The sequence below is a fragment of the Bombus bifarius genome, unplaced genomic scaffold (assembly GCF_011952205.1).
Source record: "Bombus bifarius isolate JDL3187 unplaced genomic scaffold, Bbif_JDL3187 scf7180000007968, whole genome shotgun sequence".
Classification (NCBI taxonomy): domain Eukaryota; kingdom Metazoa; phylum Arthropoda; class Insecta; order Hymenoptera; family Apidae; genus Bombus; species Bombus bifarius.
The window spans coordinates 856,200-878,811 of record NW_022884354.1 but is presented as its reverse complement, the minus strand read 5'-3'; the positions used below and the strand labels follow the sequence as shown (position 1 = coordinate 878,811).

Below are 22,612 nucleotides of genomic sequence, written 5' to 3'. Positions count from 1 at the left end.
TTTAGTGAATGCGTAAATAGAAAGATTATAAAAATTTAAATTTTCCATTATAGGAGGAAATGCGTACTATGAATCCTACATAGCTAAATTCAATGTTTTTTAAATTCAAATTTTAAAACAAATAACTTGGTTAATTTTTGTTTCAGATTTTTGAGATATTTGTTCAGAGTTTCAGCAGCAAACCAAGTGGTAAGAATGTGTAATGAGTCACGTAGTGGTTGCTTTGACTCACATAGTTGTATTTACATTGAAGCCGCACATCGCGCGATTGGTCGGCTTGGTTGACGTACGTGTGTTGATGTTCCATCAAAACAAAGCACAATCGCGCGTCTCATCGAGCATTCTATCACGGTGATTCGTTGTGAGTGCGTCGTCCTTCGTTAACGTGTTCCTCGCGAAAGTGTTGGTCGACCACTCGTGTTTGTTTCAATCGTATTCTAAGTGAGTTAATGTGTGGATCCCAATGTCGTCCACAGGAAAATTCACCTCAGACGAGATCCTGGGCGGTAAGTAAATATTCGTTTCTTCGAACGACGCAAGCAGCTGTCTATCGAACGTTGCGGCCATTTCGCATGCCGCGGCTGACGCATAAACAAATGCGATCTTCCTTCCTTTTACGCTGTAGGCATATTTTTCTTTGCAAGGATACCTTACCTCAGATATTTTCTATAACAATAGCCGTTTCCTTTAAAATGAACGCGAGCGTATTATTGCATTATTATCAATATAAAATAATGTAAATTTCAAAGATTTTGGCGCCATCATCTATTTGACTTTAAACTGGTCGTGCCGGTGTTTTATTACAGAGCATTATTCGTGCCTAAAAATTTCACGCGAGTCAATTATTTGCATTTATTTATCATATGCTATTGTTTTTTTATGATCGTAACTATTGTTTTTTATGATCGTATGTAACAATTTCGTCATCTGTAATTTTATTTTTATTTTGTTTAAAAAATTATACATAGTTAAGACATTAACTGATGTTATATTATGGTATAAGTACTTGTACCTACATAACTAAGGATATGGGACAGACAGAACAATTGTGCCTCTTAGCTTAACTGACTCTTAACAAATTATTGGACTCCAATGCGTTAAACGATACAAATTTGACATTTGTGAGGTTTGTTTATGTTTTCATAATAAAGAAAGATAACTTCTGATCAATTTTATTTGCTTTGTATGTGTACACAATTTTATTCTAATCTTCAATAAAATTGGGGCGATCGATTTTCAATTCAAATGGTTTAAGGTGAAATTTCGTTCGTAAGAAAAAGCCACATATGTAAATTCTATTCTTCGGTGGACATCCATTGAAAGTCCTTGGAAAATGAATCGCTTTGTAACATCTGGTTGGTTGCTCACTTTGTGGTATAAGGGGGAAGCACAAAGGGGAAAGAACGCATCAAGAAACATATTTATGTTTCACCGACGCTTGTGAAGCTTTTGAACTCGATTTGGCCATATTTTAAACTTACTTTCAGAAGATATAATAAATCAATTTTTTTTAGCAATAAATTATAACAATTTAATTATATCAAACAATTTTGTAACAAATTAGAAGTCGTTAAGAATTTTGGTTTAAGTTAGAAAAATTATGACTATTCTAACACGGTGTAAAATTCAAAATCGCGTTTCCATCAGCTCCGCTTAAAAAGTGAGTCTCCTTGGTAATTCTCCAACGTCGAATCGCGTGGCAAACAATTGGGTCAGTGATCTATAAAACGGTCGAGTCGTTTAAATCAGTTCAAAAAGATTCAAACGAATATGACAGGCGGTTAAGTTCAAGAACATCTCTTGACTACGTATTTTCTTCCTATTCAGGGTCGTCCATATATTATAAATCCAAACAGGTTGCTTTCATATAATTAAAGAAACGTGAATGTGATCGATGTTAGGAAAGCGTCGTCAACTTATTATCGTGACGTAACCTCTTTTTCCCCGTTGCACATTCGTACGCTCAACAGGTATCTTTGTGTATAATTGAAAAGAAATAGGAATAGTTGAGACAAATATAGCGCATGTAAGTTAAAAGAGTTCATGGGACGATTAGACACAAACCGAACGGCCGATACGGTATCCCGTTAGTGATTATCGCATCCTAATAAAACAGTCTTTTCCAAGAACATCGAATGGCTTCAGACTTGATGTTTTAGTTACGTGATATTCCTCAGGAACGCAGCTAAGTGACGTCAGCCGTTCGATGCCACTTTCCTTGAAGAAGGTTGACCTGCGTTAAAAGCTAACCTAACATTAACAGTAACGTTCTGGAACGCGACTCAGCTCACGAGCGCATTGTCCCTACAGTGGTGAGCGTGACTGAAGGTCCTAGGTAGGGCTGTCAGATAGGATCGTTTAGGTAGAACATCCGTCGATTAGTTTGTCTCTTATTTTAACTCGTACATTGTTAGAAATATGATTCTTACGCTTTTTTAACGTTATTGTGGAATTTTTTTTATTTTTTTTACTATCGAATTAAATTTCGTTTTAGATTACTATGAAAAATATTATTCTAACAGATATCTGTAAATCTAATAGATATCACTTTATGTGAAATTTAGAGTCGAACAATAATTCAACAAAAGAGTATTTAAGACAATCTAATGCAAATTTATTCATTCACGAATAAACGTGCTTACAAATGGATCTTTTATTCATCCATATATAAACGTTCATTGTTAATTGTGAAAATAATAAGCATTATTGCACCCCGTGCATCAAGTTTTCTTTCGAACACAGCCTGAAGGAGATTTGTAGTCGAAACTAAGGGTCTGTTCGTATGTAGCGTCGTTTGACTTTGGACGTTTGATTAAAATGACGGACCGATGAAAGGGGGTCACGTTCGCTTCTATTTTTAACCATAACGCTCGTTGGTGGACTTTAATTCAATTCATTAAGGCCACCTACCCGCCGTGATTTCGTGGCACGTGACGCTTCCTGGCCATTTTCGTGCGTTCGTCTGGTTACTATCGGAACCCTTTTGTCGTTTATGTTTCATATAAATTGACACGTTGTCGACATATTAATTCACTCTATACTAGTCGATTTTATTCTGTGATTTTCTTACTAGAATAACAGTCTTTACTTTTAATACGAATTCACCAGACGTTAAAGGGAGAGCTGTCATGAAATATTGGAATATGGAATATTCATGGAAACCCTCTTAATTACAGAGCTTAAAACTTAAATGAGTATCTTATTGTGTATATATATACATTTGTTTATTTATTTATTTTGTTATATTACACAATAAATATTACATATAACTTTAATTTCAGTGAAATTTGATATTAATTTGACAAAAGTATCAAATGTCCATGGACAAAGAAAGAGAAACTGAAACCCGTCATTTTGAAAGGTTCATGTCGCGGCTTTGTCATTAGTGTTCAATGTTAATCCTTGCATTGCTTTATTATAGCTATGTACACGATGCGAACAACAATTTTATACCTCGATATACAAAAAATGCATTTTTTAATTTCAATAATGATATCAGATTAAATAACAAATCAAAATTGTCATTCTTTATATATTTCTATTTCTATATTAGTTCTTTACCATTGTCTCAATCTAATAGGGAGAAACAAATTAAGTTGGTAGAGTGAGTAGGCAGATAAGGCACAAGTCGGAAGCCATCAGCTACTCTTAATTAAACGTTCACTCGTCTTACGGAAGTCGAAGAACGATATTAAACACCAGTCGTCCCAGAATCGAATGAGCCTTTTTAAACGATATTTCTCAAGTTGAATATTACCGCGTCGAGTGGGTTGCGCGCTAACAAACATTAAGCTGCGCGCGCACCATTTGATGACTAATGCGGCTGCCCGTGCAGATCCATCCGGAAAAGAATTAATTCACTATCTCACCTAATTATCTTATCTTTATTTTTTTAACATTATTTGAAGAAAATAGCATGACTGATTGTTTTATGACGTGAATGTATAGAGCTTAAGAATAAAACGTCGGGGTATAAAGTCGATAATCGAATGTATAAGTAAACGACTACGTCAAAGAGTTGCATTTGCTTATCGTGCTTTAACTTCAAGCAGCAGCTTGTAAACCTTATCGTCGACGTTTGTTGACAAAAAATATCCGAGTGTTTTGTAAATTGGTCGCTCGGAGTACGTTAACAGGCGTCTTCTTTCGGTCATTCATGCATCTTTTGCCATCGTTACTATACAATAGCGAGCATACAGATAGGGAAAGACCTTACACTCGATTCTGTTTAATTCAATTTGTAATTATTCCCCGAGATACAAATTTGAAAGGCTTTTTATATTTATGATACTTTAAACTATTGTGAAATTTACAACAAATGTATTTTTAAATTAAATTAAATAAATTTAAATATTATTATATTATAGAAATGAAATTTTTTATAAAGCAATTTGTCGGATTTACAAGAAATATATCTTTAAGTTTTATGTATATAAATATATAAAATACAATAGAAATAAAACCTTTCGTAATACAATACAATACAAACACGCTCGTTGCTGCATTTTTCAACCATTTTTGGTACATGAAATTGCAGAAATTTCATTCCTTTCCGATATCAAAATTATCAAACAGCAAAAGATACAGGGTAATAAACGCATTGAAATTACCAGATGTCTGAAAACGTAGATACGAAGGATTATATAACCATATTGAGAATTTTTTTTTTAGAGTTTTGTCCAACGATTACGTTATTCGAACGTTTCTAGAAAAAGTTATTCAGAGTTATTGTAACATAGTCAGATGATTTACATGTTTTATCACGTATTATGATTACTATTAATATTCTTCGTAAGTGAATGTATTTGCGCAGGAAAATATCGAGAAGAGAGGCGGAGCAGAACCACGTTATTCTTTTTTGCGCGGTACATTCTGTAAAATCATCGCGATGCATTCGCTAAGTCAACACGTGTGACCTTGCTTTGCACGTGCTTATTTATTTCGATTAAACAGAGGAGCTCCTTTATGATACGTCTTGTAAAACGAATTTGATCGTTTCACCGCCTTCGTTGCTGTTTCTATATCTGATACTTGTCCCTTAAAGGGAAGCTTTCCAAAGTTTTCCAAAAGTTCTGCATGAAACTATCGATGGTTCTCAATTGAAGCGTTTGCGGTAATAAGCAGTTGGCTACAATATTTAAATGTATTTATTGAAAGAAAAAGAAAGATGTAGATTTGATATTCAAAAGTGCAGAAGTTTATCTCTAATATTACTTGACTATGAATTTGTAATGCGTTAAAATGTAGTTTGATTTTGAATTGGTTCTTGTTGGTCCCCACTTCTCACCTAAATTTGTGAGAAACAAAGTTGTCTTCTTATCGCAGCAGTCCCTTTAATCACGTTCAGTGTGGTAGAAATTCTTGATGAAGCTATCGATCGTTCTCAATCGCATTGGTAACTGAATTGCAGTATCAGAGGTTGAAAAAAATAAGTTAATCATATTCTGCGACAGCCGAGCGACGCTTCTTATCCAATTTTTTCTTCTTTTTTGCTCGTAGTCCACTCAACTTGCCATATTTCGCTCGAATCTGGTGTCTAATGTAGTTCGATAACTCGACCAGCTGCCACAATCTGCTCATATTTATTCGGACCAGATCACGAGTATATACATAACGACAGTTCTTTATTTCTTCCAAATCCACCTTATTCTTATAACACGGTTTAATCGTCATTTCCTCCCTCCCCCCCTCTCTCTTTCTCTCTGTTTACACATAAAAATTTAATTCCAATTAATTACAATCGTATTGACGTTTCAAGCGAACGAGAACGTGTGAACGTTGCGGAATAAAAGACGATAAGAGAAGCCATCGTCGGTTAAATTTGGTGTATATACCGAATGCAAAAGCTTTCGTTGTACACAAAGTTATCGTTATGCATATTTGACATTGATGATAAAACGGATTATGCTTACACTGGGTTTATACTTGTACGCGTTTATGTATGCCACGACTTATCGCGTTACCACACACGCCTGGCGCAAAGTTAACAAAACAGAGTAGTAAATGATGTCATTCGATGACCGCCAGCTTGTCGCACTTTTTTAACCTGACAATTAAATCAGCTGTTTAAAAATCTGAGCCCATTTACTGTCGTTTTGATTTACACGTTGATTGAAAAATTAAATTTTGTGGATGGTTTTTCTATAGCAAACCCACATTCAGGTAAGACGAACAAATGAGAACGGATGAGCAAGATTTTGCTGTATGATTTATATTTTTACTTCTCGTATTGATTTAACAGATATTTGAGTTTTAAGAGTTCATTAATACAATGCAAATGAACGTTCAGTTTCTCCTTTCTAATTTCCGATTTATAACTAATTGCATGAAAGTTTTACGCCATATGATAGAGAACATAAGATTCTACTATTCTACTATCTTTGCTATTCATTTTTAGAACGTTCATAGTGTAATAATAATTTATTGAAAGCCTTTTTTTTATGTTATGTAGAAGCATAATTTAGTAGAAATAAGAGGTTCCTCGTTATTGTGAATTCTGGTTCACATAGAGCAATGTTGTAATTTAAAGCGTATAGAATTTCTCTTGTTTTCACACAAGATTTGCAATGCGTTATATTTCATTGGAGATAATGACTTAGAATACTCTATATCGTGCAACTTTGCTAAATTTCAGCAATTTCCTTGGTAATTTCAACGAAACATCAGTTATACCTATATGAAAATCGTTCAATATATGATTTATTTCGACAATCAATTGAATCGGTATTTCACTGTAATTGTCTACCATTACGTGAAGCGGTTGCGTTATTCAAGAGGCGTTCCTGTAATTCGCTTAATTGGCGCATGCGGAAATGCGGATGCTGAGGAGAATTCACTGTTCCTTGAAATTCAAATAGACGACCCGTTAAGCGGTTTTAAAGCGGATGCATAGCGAAGAACAAAAATGTTGGCCAAATATCGACTTACTAAATTCGACGCGTTAATATTAGGTTGGCAACTAAGTAATTGCGGACAAAATGACAAAATTTGGTGGTATTGACAAAATCCGCAATCACTTAGTTGCCAACCCAATACGTATTCTCGTTTATCGCTGTATGTTTGAAAAAGAAGATGAATGAAAAAATAGGACAGAGACGCTTGGCGTTACGAAATCTATCAAACGATCGAACGTAGATTTCACTTTTGTGAAAATTGCGATTCTCGGATCAAGAAACTTTTATCTTGTATCGAATATCGCGATTCGATAATTTTCTTTGAATACATAGAAGCGTCTCGAAATTGCATTGTCTAAGAATTGGAACGCTGCATATCGTATCGACGTTTATATATAATTCATGTGTAAATATAATTCCCGTTTTTATTTCTTATTTTCTTATTTGAGTCATAGATAAGGAGCAAAGGAGTGATGATGATTCACTAATTGGAAAATGTACAGACCACACGAGAATATTTCTTTATTCCATCGTGCACGTAACATTGTCAGCTAATCGCGTAGAAACTAAATGGGAAACGTGGAAGAGGAAATGTATTTCTAATGACTCACGAAAGTGTCCAGCCACTTAGCATAGAAAATCTTTATCTGCATATTTAGTTATATAAAACATTTTGAAATGTTAATAGCATTCTAATGAAACGCGACTATCATGATTATATCGATAAGCTTCTGTTTTGTCGTTCGTTTAATTACCGTGCTTGAACTTTCGAATTCTACGATTCTTATCCTATGTTCGTTACGAAGGTATTTAATAAATACAATTTTGATTGCAGAATTTGTGTCGAAGATAAGTTAAAGTGTTAAAATTGCAAACGCGAAGGAAAAGTCTAACATTGCCAACTTCAAAAGCGAGAGAAAGATAACGTGCAGTCTTTCCATGCGTTTAAAAATATTTTGCGTTTTAAAAATATATTTCATCGTTTATTTGCGTTCAGTCACGTTCGCTGGAGTAGGTGCACATCTACGTTATTACTCGTAAAATGTTCTTCGTAATAGAAATTGGTAATAAAATTAAGTTAAATAAAAAGATTCCAAAATCAAATTATCCAGTTTTGGTATCGTCATGGTCTTTAATGGTCCAATGAGTAAAAGTTAAATTACGCACATATCCTGTCGAAGAGAAACGAGCATCTAAATACTTTCGAACGATAGTCCACACACGATCCTAGAACTTGTCCGTGGCTTTCTATCACGGAATCACTGTTAGATTTGCAAACAAAGAAATTGCACCCGGAAGATATCAAAGACTCGCCGATATCCAGAATAATTGATAATAAATTCCACGTTTTTCTCCGGAAATACAAGATAAATTTTGTATTATGACTGTGTTAAGTCATTCATGTATCGTGTTCTGTAATGACGCAAAACGCTCTATATATGTATATACATGCGTATACGTAGGGAACGTCAAAGCTAACGAACCTTGGCCGTCAACCTCCTTGGTAATCGAGTCGATGATTCTTCGACAAATATTATCGCTTCATCGCGTTTTACGTTTCTATAAACACTGTATCAACTAGGATATGTTAGACTTGTTTCCACTTTTACCAGGAAATCCTGTTTCCTTTGTTTTTACTGTTAGCGTGCGGGTTTCTATAGAAACATACGATTCAACGCTAAGTATCCTGTTTTCAGACTTTGATACTGTTTCAACGAATGTATCGTGTATCGTGCAAACGAACGTTATTATGTCAACAAATAACTACGCAACAAGGAAATATCGTCTTTAAAGATCGATATAGAGGCACGACTGTTCGTATGTTTAGTAGGCAAGAATGCTTTACCGGCAAAAATATATGAAACAAACTCAATATTTCAAATGGAAAAGAGATCTTTTTATTTAATTTAAGATTAATCGGGAATATTTGAAATTCAACTCGTTGTCTTTCTATCATTTTTATTTTTATGCAATTTGGTATCGTTTTTCAAAAATAATTCTAGCTCATTTGGTAAAGCGATTTGGTATATAATATGGTAAAGCGAAGTGCCATCAAAATTTTCATACCTGTCATACGGATTTATTTCATGATTTTTATTTGTCCTTTTACAGAGTCATGGGTGGAATTGACTCCCGTGCCCGACAGGGTAACACCGTTACCGTTCAGTAGTGGCGGAGAAGAATATTTGCGACTTCTTAGGGAAGCGCAAAGGGATTCTCTGCCTTCGTCCGCTAGGCATTCTTTGGCATCTTCCCGTAAAGGCACGCCGAGAGATAGGTAAAATTATTTACTTTATTACTAGATTGCGGATATTTCTGTCTATTTATATTTTATAATCGCCAGACGCAATGTAATGTAAATTAGAACTGAAGCAAAAATTTCTGTTACAATTTATCGCGAGGCGTTTGAAAGCAACTTCCGAAAATTGATTATTCAAATTTTTCCACTCCAGCCATCAATATCTAATCTAATCTGATGAATACCATTCGATATAGGAATCAAGCAAATTTGTAATTCGATTAAATTTAATCTAAAAACTCCGAAACGTTGCTCGAGATGTCTAAAATTCGTGTTGTTCCTAATATGCTCCGAAACTCTATCGTGTTACGAAGCTCTTTTTCTGAGACGACAAATCCCAACAGCCTGTGCTTGGATCCTCGAAAAGGGTCATTAGAACAAGTCTGGTTTATCTTGTTCCTCGTGTACAAGTACGATGCAGCCGAGGAAGAAAGGAAAAAAGAAAAACATGAGTCAGATGCCGGTTCCGAAGAAAGCGAGGGAGAAATCTTTTTCTGGCCAGTTTCTTTGTGCTCGTAGGCGTTGGAACGTCTCAAGGACTATAGGCTGAAAGAGGAAAAGGCAAACAGCCGCGCTTTCATCGTGACTCTGACCTGGCGTACAAACGAATTTTCCAAATCTTTTGTACGATTTTTCTCTGATGTCTGCGACGTTAGAAATTTCCACGTTAAGGCTTTTTAAATGATTTAACAGTATTTTTAGGCTCAGAATGAATACGCGGTGGATTTATATCCGCTTTATAGCCGCGCTACAAATAAAATCAGGAAGTTTCTAATCAAATCATATCTTTGTTAGAAATAAACATACGTTCAAATACGTTCAAATGTTAGCGTGTTGCTTGTATTCTTAATCTTTACTATTTGCGACGTTTAATTTGAAGTGTGTCGCAAATATTCGATAAGCTCATCTATTATCATTTGTAGTTCCGTGTGAAATATAGAAAAAAAAACATGATACGATGCGGAGGTCGTATAATCGAGAGTGTTTTACATTAGTGTACATCGAATTATATTACCGATAAGAAAATCGAAGTCGAAATGAGCCAAGAAGTTTCTTATTATTTCTCTAATTTTCTATCTGAATAACGCTGTTTGTTGTATTTAATTTTTTCACGTTCAATATTGCGAATACACGACATCTTTACTTCAGTAACTTTCATAAAAATCATGAAATAAATTTTTAGTAACATCTCTACTTTACTTTAATACTTTAGTAAATCATTAATCAATTAAGCAAAAATATATGTCCATTTACGGGAAATCTGCTCTAAAATGTTAATCTATTGCACATGAAAATCTATTTTTCGTAACTGATAAAGAAACAATTTTTTTCACGGGCTAAACAAAAATTCAATTCTGCAAATTTATGGATCTGGTTTGCTGTTAAAACTTCTTAACCGAAATCTGTTCGATCAAAATCTCGGAGCGCAACAATATTTGGAATGCTCCATAAGTAATAAAAAAATGTGTAAAATTTGTGAAATCTTTTCTTACAGCCCAAAGAGCCCTCCGAACAGTCCGAACACAGAATTATCTACCGAAGATGAGCTCAAAGGAGTCTATATAAATTACTGCTGCAACAAGGTCAGTTTCATAATCGATTTCTAATACCGTGTGCCTGTGTGGTTCACCATCACATAGGATTTTACGTATTTGTATTTCGTTCGTTCAATTTATCAAACTACATTCATCGTGGAATCGAGTCGAGTAATCTTTATTCAACAGCCAATTATACATCTAAACCTTGTTACGTAATATTCAATATATATCGTTTTAAGAATAATATAGCACGAGCGAAAAGTCACGTAAAAGAGATCGTGTAATTGTTACACCATTTTCTCTATGGCGCATGCCTAAGTGAAGTATGTACTTCGAAATGGAGACCTGTGCAACTGGTTTTATCGAACGAAACAAAACAGGGGCTACACTTTCCATATAAGGTCTACGGATCAACGACTCTTTTAGCGTGCATTGTGGGTCATAGAACACGCGAGGTGCTTTATGCGAGTTCGTGGAAAACCGCGGTGTCTTCGTGTGCGGTGAATACCGAGCCTGTTTCGCATCGACGAAACTGCGAGACGTAATTGAAGAGTTTAACGAGAAAGTGCTAAAGCCGATGGTTTTGAGAAAACTTACCTCATCTTCGAAAAAGATATATTTATTTTTCACTGAATTTCTCAACTATAGAACGCAATATGTATAGACAATTTCAAGCCATTTACATGTTTATTATTTCGTTCGTTCAAATTCTATGTATCTGCCCGATATGAAAACCAATAAAACTCTATCTAGCGATTAGACAAGTCTATATTCAAATCAGCACGATAACTGCAGCGAAGCTCTTTTATTGATGGTTTGTGTGCCGACGACTTATTTATTCACGTCGGTAAGGAGTCCTCGTGAAAGAACAGCTAACTACACCTTATCTTTGCTATATTTTTCGAACTACGCGCAACTCGTTGGAAAAACATTGTTAATTGACAGGTATGCTCGCTAATTCGTCCTTGAGGAGGGAAATCAGTGAGGTTATCAGTGAAGTAAGATGGTGGAAAAATACGGCGTCGACGATGAGAATAATGACAAAAACAATCGGTACGAGACAAGGGCAAAATGAGTTAGGTCGATAACGAGTCGCGAGAGGCGAGGATTTTTCATGAGTCAGTTGCCCGACCGTGTTTTTAACGCAAGCTCTCCTCCTTTATGTTCCACCGTCTCTCTTTGTAGAGACAAGGTCTTGAAAAGCTAAGCTGTGTTCTCGAGTCTTCTTTGAGAATCCTCGGTTTCTCGATTCAACCGTTTAGATAACGCATTAAAAATAGAATATCTTCAGAAGCTTCTGTTTTCCAGGCTCTGTACGTCTTATCTCCGATGCGACAGTCTTTTTCGTCTCCTGTTGTTCTCCTCGCCGAGTTTCACGATCTCTCAGCGTGTTGATTCGTTCATCTTCGTTTTATTTCTATCAACGATCGTGTTGGCAAGCGATAAAATCAAGGTGAAAGAACGACCTTGATATTCGCAGCGACGAGAAAAATAATAGAAGGAAAGGAAATTGAAGAAAACATACCTCTATTGATTGATACTGAGTCGCTGAATCGAGACTCGACAAATTGCGCATTATTCGTAATCATAGGCAAGCGTTTTGCACCTAGTATCGTAATCCACTTACAGATACCCAAGGATACCCGGATTCGAGGCACCGGTTATAGTTTCGTACTTTCGCAACTACGTATGTTTCTATGTGCCTCCGTTGGGAACCTTGGCAAACTTTTCATCGTGTCGTTATCGATCCTACTTTGCTTTTAAAGGAGAGACACGAGGAACGCATAGAAAGCATATCGCCAGTTTAACTGGAAGAGTGACGCACGTAAAAAATCGTTGCTTTTGAAATATTCTAAAAAAATCAGTTCTAAAAGCTGTTCTGCCATTTTTGTAGCTATTATTTGCTGCGTAGATCGAATATGATTTAGGCTGTTATTTCTTTTTTATCTAAATGCTATAATTTCATGAAATTTGTGGAAATTGAAATACTTTATAGCACCGTGCTAACTATTTCTTCTTTTTATTTTTAAATTATATAATTTCTTTTTATGTCTTCAGTTTGAATAGCGAGCTTCTGCAATGCATGCGTTGCTTTTGTATCCATTACTCTTTCGTATCGTGATAGAACAGTAATTATATGTTTATTCAATGATTCAGCGTCTATGCAAATTTTCTTATTGTCAAATGATCGAGTAATTCATAATTTCCTGTTTTGAAATTTTTGTTGTAAGCGTTCAAACAATTTAATGAGATATTACACGAAACTCTAATATGGAGCGAAGTCAAGTGGAATCAGCCCGATGAACTAAACGCGTAAAAAGTTCCACGGTTTTACCAAAGAAAGAACGCAGAAGTATGCCGCTTTGCTGTGCTAGTTCGTTCACCTGAGTTTGTGTTTATTGATGTAACGCGCGTGTTCCGCTGTTACCGCGGACAGATCACGCGATCACGAACGAGCGAATCGGCGGCGTTCTCTACGGTTACGCTTACGTGTCTCATCTTGGGCAGAAACCGGTCCTCTCACGCGGTGTGTATTGCATTCGAGAAACGGGTTCCACTTCACGGTGAGTTAGCGAACGAGAAAAACACGAGGAGTAAGAAGAGAGACACTCGATATACGTAGCCGATGTACGATGCATTACGCTTCTATTGGATTAAGTCGAACAGCCGTTATGCTCATTCCAACCGAGCGCATTCGCGCTGTTCCGTGGAATGCGATAAATACAGGTATATAAGCGAACGATTACGTATTAGAGAAATGCTCAATGATGATCTATCGTATGTAGCGTCGAACAGGTTTCAGCATATTTGACTTGCAATCGAAATAAACGAATAGAAATTTTAAATGACGAATACTTCCAATTATTACGTTATTTTCGTTTTAGAAACAACGTAGGAAAAATTACTTTGTTACAAAGTTAAAAGATATTGGTTTCAAATAATTAGGTTCATTTCAAATAATTAGGCATAATAATTAGGTTAGGTTAGGTTGCAAATATTGGGTTCAAATCCTTTTAGTTGCTTTATTAATTTTATTTTAGATATAACATAGGGAAAGAAATAGTACTTACATATGAGGTAAATTCTGACTGTCTCTCTTAAATTACATAACTGCCCATTAAGTAAAATTTCTGAACTCTTTTCGACAAAAATAAAAATTCCTAGAGGATGAAGTTCGATGTTGAAATTCTGTTGCAGAGGATTTATGTTATAATGAAAGTGCTTCGAAAGATTAAAAGTCCCAAGTTTCTTATTAGCACTTCGTTAAGTAAGCTTCCATATATATACATATATTCGATTGTTCGCAAAATAATTGCGTAGAAAGTTAGCATTCGCGAATTCTCAGGAAATATAATACGGAAACTTGACGCGAAAAGGAGAACATGCGATAAAAACTTCTCTAGAATCTGTTACACTTGTGCCTTGTCGGTGTGTCGATGTGTTTTACTTGCAAGTCATTTCCAAGAGAAATTACATTTCCGAACAGTACGATTTTTATCTAACTCTGTCAATCGTTTTTAAAATGAAATTCTAAAAAGTGTAAAATTTCTGTGTATGTAATTCCATAAAATGGAACAGAATTGTAAGTATTTGTTTAGATATTAATGCCTAACATAAAATAGCAAGTGTTATTTCAACATACCAATCCGGCTGCTGAACCACGCATGTTCCACAGCCGTAGTTTATTTATATTTCTACTCTCGTTTATCGTGCACGAGCAGTATATCCGTTTCGCTTGCTAATAAAAACCATCTTTCTATCCAGTCACCCTGTTTCGCGAAATAACTCTTCTCATGCTATGTTGGAATACCAACAATTTCGTCATGGTTAAACCGAGAATGCAAATTCAAATCTTTATAGTTATAACCAGACATGATAATCATTTTAAGCCAAATTAAACAAGTTGTATCTACCGTAAGAATTCATTTTTCTAGTTTAAATAACCGTAGTCCTTCTCAATGACATTTTACGTAAGAAATTGAAAAATAATTTATTCTTGGTTTCATCCTCTAAATATTATAATTCTTGCATTCGTTATGTATTCTGCACGATCTTGAATATTTAAATTTCCAACAAATGCACAAGTATCCGCAGTCTGATGGCACCGCATGATATTCGATCGTTCTCCATCGACTTCTAAGGTTTTCGCAGGATAATTTTTAATCGAGGACGAATTAGATTCCGGTTTGATTCCCAAGAGATTGCCCCGGTTGTCACGATTAATTTCAAGAGAACCATTCCCAAGCTCTGTAAGTCGTTGATCGACTATTTCAGTGACGTTCTTTCTCCAACATTTTCTTGAAATATTGGCAAAAAAACTAATATCGTGTGAGACGAGCTTAGACGAGAGAAGTTTTCTATGTGGTATTCGATACTAAAGAAAAAAAAAAAAAAAAAAGGAGAAATAGAAGAAAACATCGTTAGTGTTAAGGTCGCGAGAGTTGAACGGTAGTTATCGAATTCAGGATTGTGTTTCTCGGATTCTACTACCATTTTGCACGTTCTGTTGACACGATATATGTACATTAGAAAAAAAGGTAATAAAGTAGATGTTTGATTTCGACGTTCGAAATAAAGCGACTTTCATCGTGTATCTAAAAAAAAGTAGGACGCTCTGTTTTTTTCACGCTGTCGAGGATGAGCCAGATTTTACTCCTCTTAACAATGTTCTAATCGACAGTGACAAATTAATCCAGATTGCGATATACAGCAGATTAGTCAGCACAAAGGCGATCAATTATAAGAAGGCGATTGGAGAGGAGGGATAAGGACCGTGCCAACTGTCACGTATGCCATCTTGCACGATCGCATAAAATATTGCCACGTATGTGATCCCCGTCACGTTCACGACAACGCGTCGGTTATATATATCAATGCAAATTATTTCTGATATCTTTTGTGTTTAACGACAAAGAAAAAATTGATTTCGATAAACATGCAGCGTTCATTTTGACACCTTGCAAAGATATATGTTCTCGTTGCTGATAAGATCAAATATATACGTTGCCAATAGATGTAAACATCGACTTTCTAAATTTTCTATGGGCCAATATCCACTCGAAGATTATTCAAAGTGATTTGCTGTCGAGAGTTGATTGATAAGCACTTTAAGCTTCATTTGATGTAGACTACGAGCTGGGAGAAGTTAAACGGAAACAGTAATCCTCTCGCGATTTTCAGCTGAATCGACGTTGAATCATTCATCCGAAGATTCACGATAAGTAAATATTTTAATATTTAACGCGATCCACCCAAAATCAACTTGTTAGTGGAATTAATCTGTAAAATACACATTGAACTTTTTTCCATGACTACCTGTTGTGTTACATTTAAACGAAGAACTGCTAGCTCGTTCTTATTAGACTCTGAAATTGCACGTAGCATAGTCTCGAGACAGAATAGAATAATGGAGCTATATACAGAAAGCGTAGCTCGTCATTGACCCTCTCGAGCCAGCACTGCAAAGCTACACAGTGAAATGCCGTCGGTAGCTAGGGGTTTCCTCGTTGAATGAATCCGAAACACGCCAGCAGTGGACGTAATTCCCTGTTATTACGTCCGCCAAAGGGAAGTAAGGGACACGCCGAAGAAACTTATGGGCAATTGCAACTAGAAAAGACCGAGATAAAGCGTAGATCGCTTTTCAACGTCGCTGGTCAGTGGTTAGTGGTTTGTCTGTAAACCAATCCGAAACCGTTCCGACATAACGTTGCTGCGTAATATCGAATGAATTCCTCGAATTTGGCCGAACCAACTGCCATCCGCAGAGGACACGAAGCACGCGTGGCCTGCTTTTTCTTCGACCGTATCGTACGTTCGTATTGATCCTTTTCCCGTCTCGAACTTGTACATCAATTGTAGTGTCGAAGTTTGATGCGCAGTTGCTTGAATTTTTTTTTTGTTAAGTTAGTCTTCATTGTAGATTGAAATTATCAGAAGCTTTACGAGTGGCTACTTGATTAATTTAAATGTAGAAAAAATTAATTTAATTTAATTTTTTTAAATTAAAGAATAAAATTGTTTGCGTTTTATAGTAGTTTACATTATTACTGCGACGTTAAAAATATTACAAACTATTATTTAATTTATATATTTCGATTAATTCGCTCGTGGTCAGCCATGTTTTCCCTTACTTCATAGCTTCAGTAACAAGTCTAATGCCAGTCGCCAATAAAACCCCCATAATATTCAACGTGTTACAGCAGGGGGATCGAAATACATTAATTTACACTCGATATAGTAAGACGTTGAGGATTCTACAAATGCCGGAACAATGAAACGGGGTTTTCCGCTTGAATCATGTTCTTAATTTTTAGCGATTAAGTATTTATGTATGCGAGAATGAAATTGGAGAAGCGATGCTCAGCAGGAATATCTTTCGTTGCCACTTCTTTACGAATGACCTGAATACCAAAGAGTATAGCGGCTCATATTCGTCTAAGCAGCACGGGGGCTGCCAGCCACTTATGGATGTAAATAAAATGAAATTTACTTTGGTTCAGTTTATTTTCATATGTATATTATCGTTCATAAATATTTAGGTACCTGATGTAATTTAATAACAAAATTCATTATTATTACACTTTCAAAGCTCTATGGATTGAAGAACGTTTCCCTACTGTTATTTTTTTTATTACCTTTATTGTACGTTAAGATAAATATAATACAGTTAGTAAAAATACATATCACATACACATTGAAATAAGAAACAATGCATTGTATATACCCAAATTTTCAAATTAATGTGTCACCGTATATATCGTAAGTATATACAACTACTATAAAAATACATGCAGTCTTTTATTACGCAAAATCGTTGTCCTGAAGCCCTGAAGTATTATTAGCTATTGGTCGATTCGTCGATCTAGCTCAAGTCATGCGTGGGAAGATAAACAGTTCCGATTGCTTGTGCCATGCGATTATTTCTCGATGAAATCACCCGACGAAGACCCTTTTAAGGTCGTTCCTCGTGAGTCGTAACCTAGTTATAAGTCCTTGGTTCGCTTGCACATTGCAATGTTTATTCCAAGTGCGTTGAACTCGCCAGTTAACCTCGTATTTAATCATTTCTCTATCTGGATTCTATTTTAATCTCTAAAATAGAGTCACTGCGTCGTTTACTAAATTTGGCCCGGTTCACGATAGTTTTATGTCTTGTGAAGTAAATTGTGTTTTTTTTTTGTGAGGCAATAAAAAGATCAACGCGAAGATTTTACGAATTCTGCGTTCTAAATTAGTCCAATAGAAGGACAGAACACTAATAAAAGTGATTTAGAAGTATGCTACGTGTTCTTAGATTTTTCTGTTAGCACGTTCACGAGAATTCAAAACTATGTGTCTTCAAAAAACAGTGTCTTTGAGCGTAAATCTGGTTAGGATGAGTCGCGCTTATTCATATTCAAGATTTATTACGCATTACCTAAAACACTATTTCGAGAAATAGAATAGACGATGCTTAGCGAACTCGTTGACGAACTTGGCAAAACATTTGGATAATTTGGAGTTTGGATCATGGATAACAAACGCAAAATATCTATTATTATCTAGTATTGAAATATCTAGTTTTCGTCGTTGCTGTATGTCTCAATATTTTGTAATTTCATATGACATGCATGCATAAAAAATTTGTGTAGTAAGTGTCTAAATATTTTCATGAGTCACTCTATGTTCGAACAAATTGTGACAATATTTGTCCGACGTTTATTTGAGCGAGCAAATATGGATGTAGATATGGGATGAGCATCTCTTAATTTCAGAAGTCGCATATGTATTTAAATTATCGTATTATATGGGTTAGGTTAGGATATACCATCGATCCGATCGCCGTTAGTCTTGAATTAAAGTACTCGTTTTTAACTCGAACTGAAGCTAATCTAAACCTAACCTAAATCTATTCCAAACATTAGAAACCTAATATACATTTGTACATGACTTGTCATGTAAAGACGAGCGGGGGACATATGTACATAGATATACGAAAAGATTACTGAAAAGAGTATCGTTAATAATAAACTTCAAGTCCATAAAAATTCGCGAGGCCACTTTTTTGCGTAATTACCGTAACTTATTGCCACAATGAATCATATATAATTATATATTTTGCCACAACATAATTATATCGATAGTAATTCAAGTGTCATCCACTTTATTGCATGATTCATTCGAATGAATGCGCAAATCACTTTCCTTTTTAAAGTAGCTGAATTGTTTACAAACAGACGTACGCCTTGTTTGATACGCATTATAGTATACATATGTATATCGTAATATAGCGATACGACAGTTGCGCTCGTGACGTGATTGGCTGATTGCCTGGCAAGTTATCCTTGGCTATTCTTCGAGTCATTCACAGATAAGAGATGTATAAGTATTTCACTGAAATGTGAATCGTGAGACAAGTACTTCTTCCACTTTTATTTCCCCTTATATGTTTCAGTAATTCTATAATTTTATTTACTCTTGGATAAACATTTTTAATTGAAGCTAAAATTATTCAAGTCCCCGAGTTTTACGATAAGACGACACTTTTGTGCCTTTTTTTACATTGATATTTAATATCGTATCAACTACCAAGTTATTTACGACACTCTGGGAAAAACCGAACATTATATTTAGTAATTTATCGAGCAATTTGGTATTCTTTCGAGGTCTTTTTGTCTTCTAAATTATCTTCGACGTTGTATTTCGGGTAATTTAAAATTAGGTCATACTGTTAGCAGTAAGTCGTATTTTATGAAACAGGTTCTCTCGGCGACAGATACGAATGTATGAATCTGAGAATGTTCTATTCTGTAATATGCGTATGCAGATGATAGTTACTTGATCCCTCAAGGTCTTCTGTCATTCCCAAAAAGGTTCTTATCTTCAAATAAAAATCATCGATAATAGGCAACCGTACTTTAACGCTTGTCGCTGTTTATCCCTTGTTGTTTATTTTCTCGTAGGGTCATTGACAACGATCGTTCGATAAATATAATCTACTTTTTCATTTCCGCGATAATGATTCACTGCGACTGTGAAGCAAAAGTATTTTGATCCGCTTGTGCAAGGAAAGCGTGATTGATTTACAGCGGTTAACGAGTTCTCATACACAGATACAAGTCTGATCTTGGTGATTTTTGAGTTAGACACGTTGCGTAGTGGAAAACTAAACATCTGGCATTATGTTGCTCGTGTGAAGATTCTCGTTTGGTAAACTGATCCTCGGCTTCAATTGACGGTCAACGTAGAAGCCGCGAGTATCTTCAATTTCATCATACGATAGAGGATTCATTTGTCTGTACTGCTTAAACACTTCTAAATCGGATTACCAGGGATTACTGGGACAACTCGTAGTGAAGCCAGATAATGACGCTCTTTTTTCGTACGACCAAAAGATTTAGCAAATCTTTTAAATATCGTTCGTTCCTTTTTCTCTGCGCAGGAAGCCGCTGAGCTTTTGGAGAAGAACACCGATTGGATTTACGAATGGAGCTCGCGTCCAGATCAAGCACCACCGAAGTAAGAAAATATTCTACTTTTGACTCTTTGACAGTGTAATGAAATAGCGAAGAATTCAGAATGAACGATTTATCTGTTTATCTTTGAGGTTTCCTGCATTTAAGAGTATGATAAGAAGAATATACGGTTATAAATAATTTCATAAGAAATAAATAATAAATAAAAGTATTAATAAATTAAATAATTTCATAGGAAATACATAGTTTAGATATAGTGATGTTTAAGATGTAAAGCTTGTAGTATTATATTTGATTGCTGACTCGAGTCATTCTCGGGTTACATTGTTAAAGTTACATTGTTAATTAATACTTGAGTGACACGGGACATTCGATCATGCAGCAGGTTGCTTATCGATTCTTTTTTTTTTTTTACTACAGAGACTGGAAGTTCAAGCATCCTCAGGGAGTGAATAAAAAGAAATCTTATAGCATTCGTACGACAAAAGTGGGCAAGGTTGGGTTGTTCTCAAAAGAGGTCCTTTATACTCTTTTTATCACAAACATTCTTTCTGTCTTGGTTGGAGCTGGCCTGGGGTAAGAGAAACTTTCTAAAACATATATCTAGATCTTTTCCTTAAAAGTAAGGATAGATAAATGGAACACTTTTAAAACGATGTACCGTTATTTCAGGGTTTGGTTGTCCAGGCGAGGATCGATAACGTCCAGCGTAACCATTGAATGAAAGAAAAGAACAGTCAGGGGCGCAAGAGTCAGGATTGCTGCGCTAGAGTTTGCAAGAAAACGGAGTAATGGATTGTCGTTTATGTGGAGCCGCTAGAAAGACTGAAATGCCAAGAGATAAAGGGTCGATTGAGCCTAACGAAACACGCAACATATTGTTTCGATTACCACAATTTAATATTAGCACTTTTTATTCTATTCTTCCTTGTCCGAAAAAAACTTAACGGTATACTTATTGAAACGCCGTATTATTGTGCAAAGTGTAAGTCATATGCGATTATATAATTAAACAAGAGAATGATAAAAAAAAGAAAAAGATACAAAGAAAAGAAAAAAAATTATAATATGATTTATATATTTAGTGTTGTTGAAAAGGTGATGAATGTCCATTTTATACCGTTTGTAATGCGTTTCTATCAGTGATAGTCTATAGGTATAGCCTGGGTAGTATTTATCGATAATAATAATTATTAGTCGTTAATTGAACAAAAAATAAAGGTTTGAAAGAGAGAGAGAGAAAGAGAGAAGAACATAATACAGAATGTTTGCGCAAGAAGAGATTTATCGTTTTATGTATAAAAATGATCCAAGAAAATTAATCTATGAAACAAAAGAAAAAGCAGGGAGGCTTTTTGCAGTGAGAGAACAATGTACACATAGTAACAGTTACACCTCCGTTTAGATTACGAATGCCCTACTGTATTGAGTTTTGTGTTGATACATCGAATACCTTTATTGTTGGGATGAATTCGAAAAAGTGTCTTTTGCCATTTATTTCGGAGTGAAATGTGATAGAAAAAGTAGGCGTTGTATTTAATTAATGGAAATTCATTTTTTTACAAAATTGCAAGCAGCGACTTATAAGTTTTAATAACGTATGATAAGTTGTTTAAGTAATTGAGAAAAGTTAATAATTATCGTCCGATTCTCATACCTTTTGATTTTGTAAAGTTAAGATTCTAAAGATGGTGTATAGGAAAGAGTATAATACAACATATTCTTAGTTTTTAATTATCGATTCATTACCAATTAAATGCCGAATTGATTATTTGAATACAATCACTTGTTGATTGGTATTTCTTTGATTTTAGGTATGTATAATGTGTGTTTTGAATACCTGACGGAAATTTTACACGGCATAAATAATTTGATATTTAACAATGGATAAGGATTTTTGAAAAATGATGATAATTAGTAAAAATGATAAAAAAAGAATACAAAAATAAGGTAAAGTGTGATATTGTATGATTGGATAAATTCATTTGTAATCGAAGAACTCGTCTGTAACTTTCGTACTCCAAGATCTTTAGAAGGTTTTGAGTTTTTATTTCATTGAAAGATAAGCATATTATTAATTTATAATTTTATGTGTTAAAGAAAGTTACAATTTTTTCGTATAGTTAATATACGAGTCGCTTTGCGCAATAGCACAATGTGTGATTTGTATTCGACTATTACGAAATAAAAGACTCGATATTAATCGTATCACGTTGACGATTTTCCGATATAACATTTTTCACAGAATATGATATAAATATACATATATACATATGTATTAAGTGTAAGATGCTGTATATTATAAGAATAATACGTAATCAATGTAAGTAGAAATTAGAATTGCAGGTTTTTTGTATTTTCAATATAATTCTATATATTCTACATGCAAACTATTGTTTTCGAAAACCCACAAAACTAAAATTA

General features: G+C 34.9%; 1 protein-coding gene across 1 annotated transcript; it reads left to right on the top strand.

The window, feature by feature from the left end:
- Positions 1-317: 317 nt before the first annotated feature.
- LOC117210550 (BCL2/adenovirus E1B 19 kDa protein-interacting protein 3) lies at positions 318-22,570 on the top strand. The gene is made up of 6 exons (XM_033453684.1): positions 318-506; positions 9,006-9,171; positions 10,688-10,775; positions 20,155-20,231; positions 20,609-20,764; positions 20,861-22,570. The coding sequence occupies exons 1-6, from the start codon at positions 464-466 to the stop codon at positions 20,910-20,912; spliced, it is 582 nt and encodes a 193-aa protein (XP_033309575.1). The 5' UTR covers positions 318-463; the 3' UTR covers positions 20,913-22,570.
- Positions 22,571-22,612: the final 42 nt, after the last annotated feature.

What these genes read in the sequence shown, in the direction of transcription:
- LOC117210550 (XM_033453684.1), top strand. Translation starts at nt 464, where the DNA reads ATGTCGTCCACAGGAAAATTCACCTCAGACGAGATCCTGGGCG. An exon ending in AAAGGCACGCCGAGAGATAG is followed by an intron (nt 9,172 to 10,687) that starts GTAAAATTATTT and finishes CTTTTCTTACAG; the next exon opens with CCCAAAGAGCCCTCCGAACA. An exon ending in CCAGATCAAGCACCACCGAA is followed by an intron (nt 20,232 to 20,608) that starts GTAAGAAAATAT and finishes TTTTTACTACAG; the next exon opens with AGACTGGAAGTTCAAGCATC.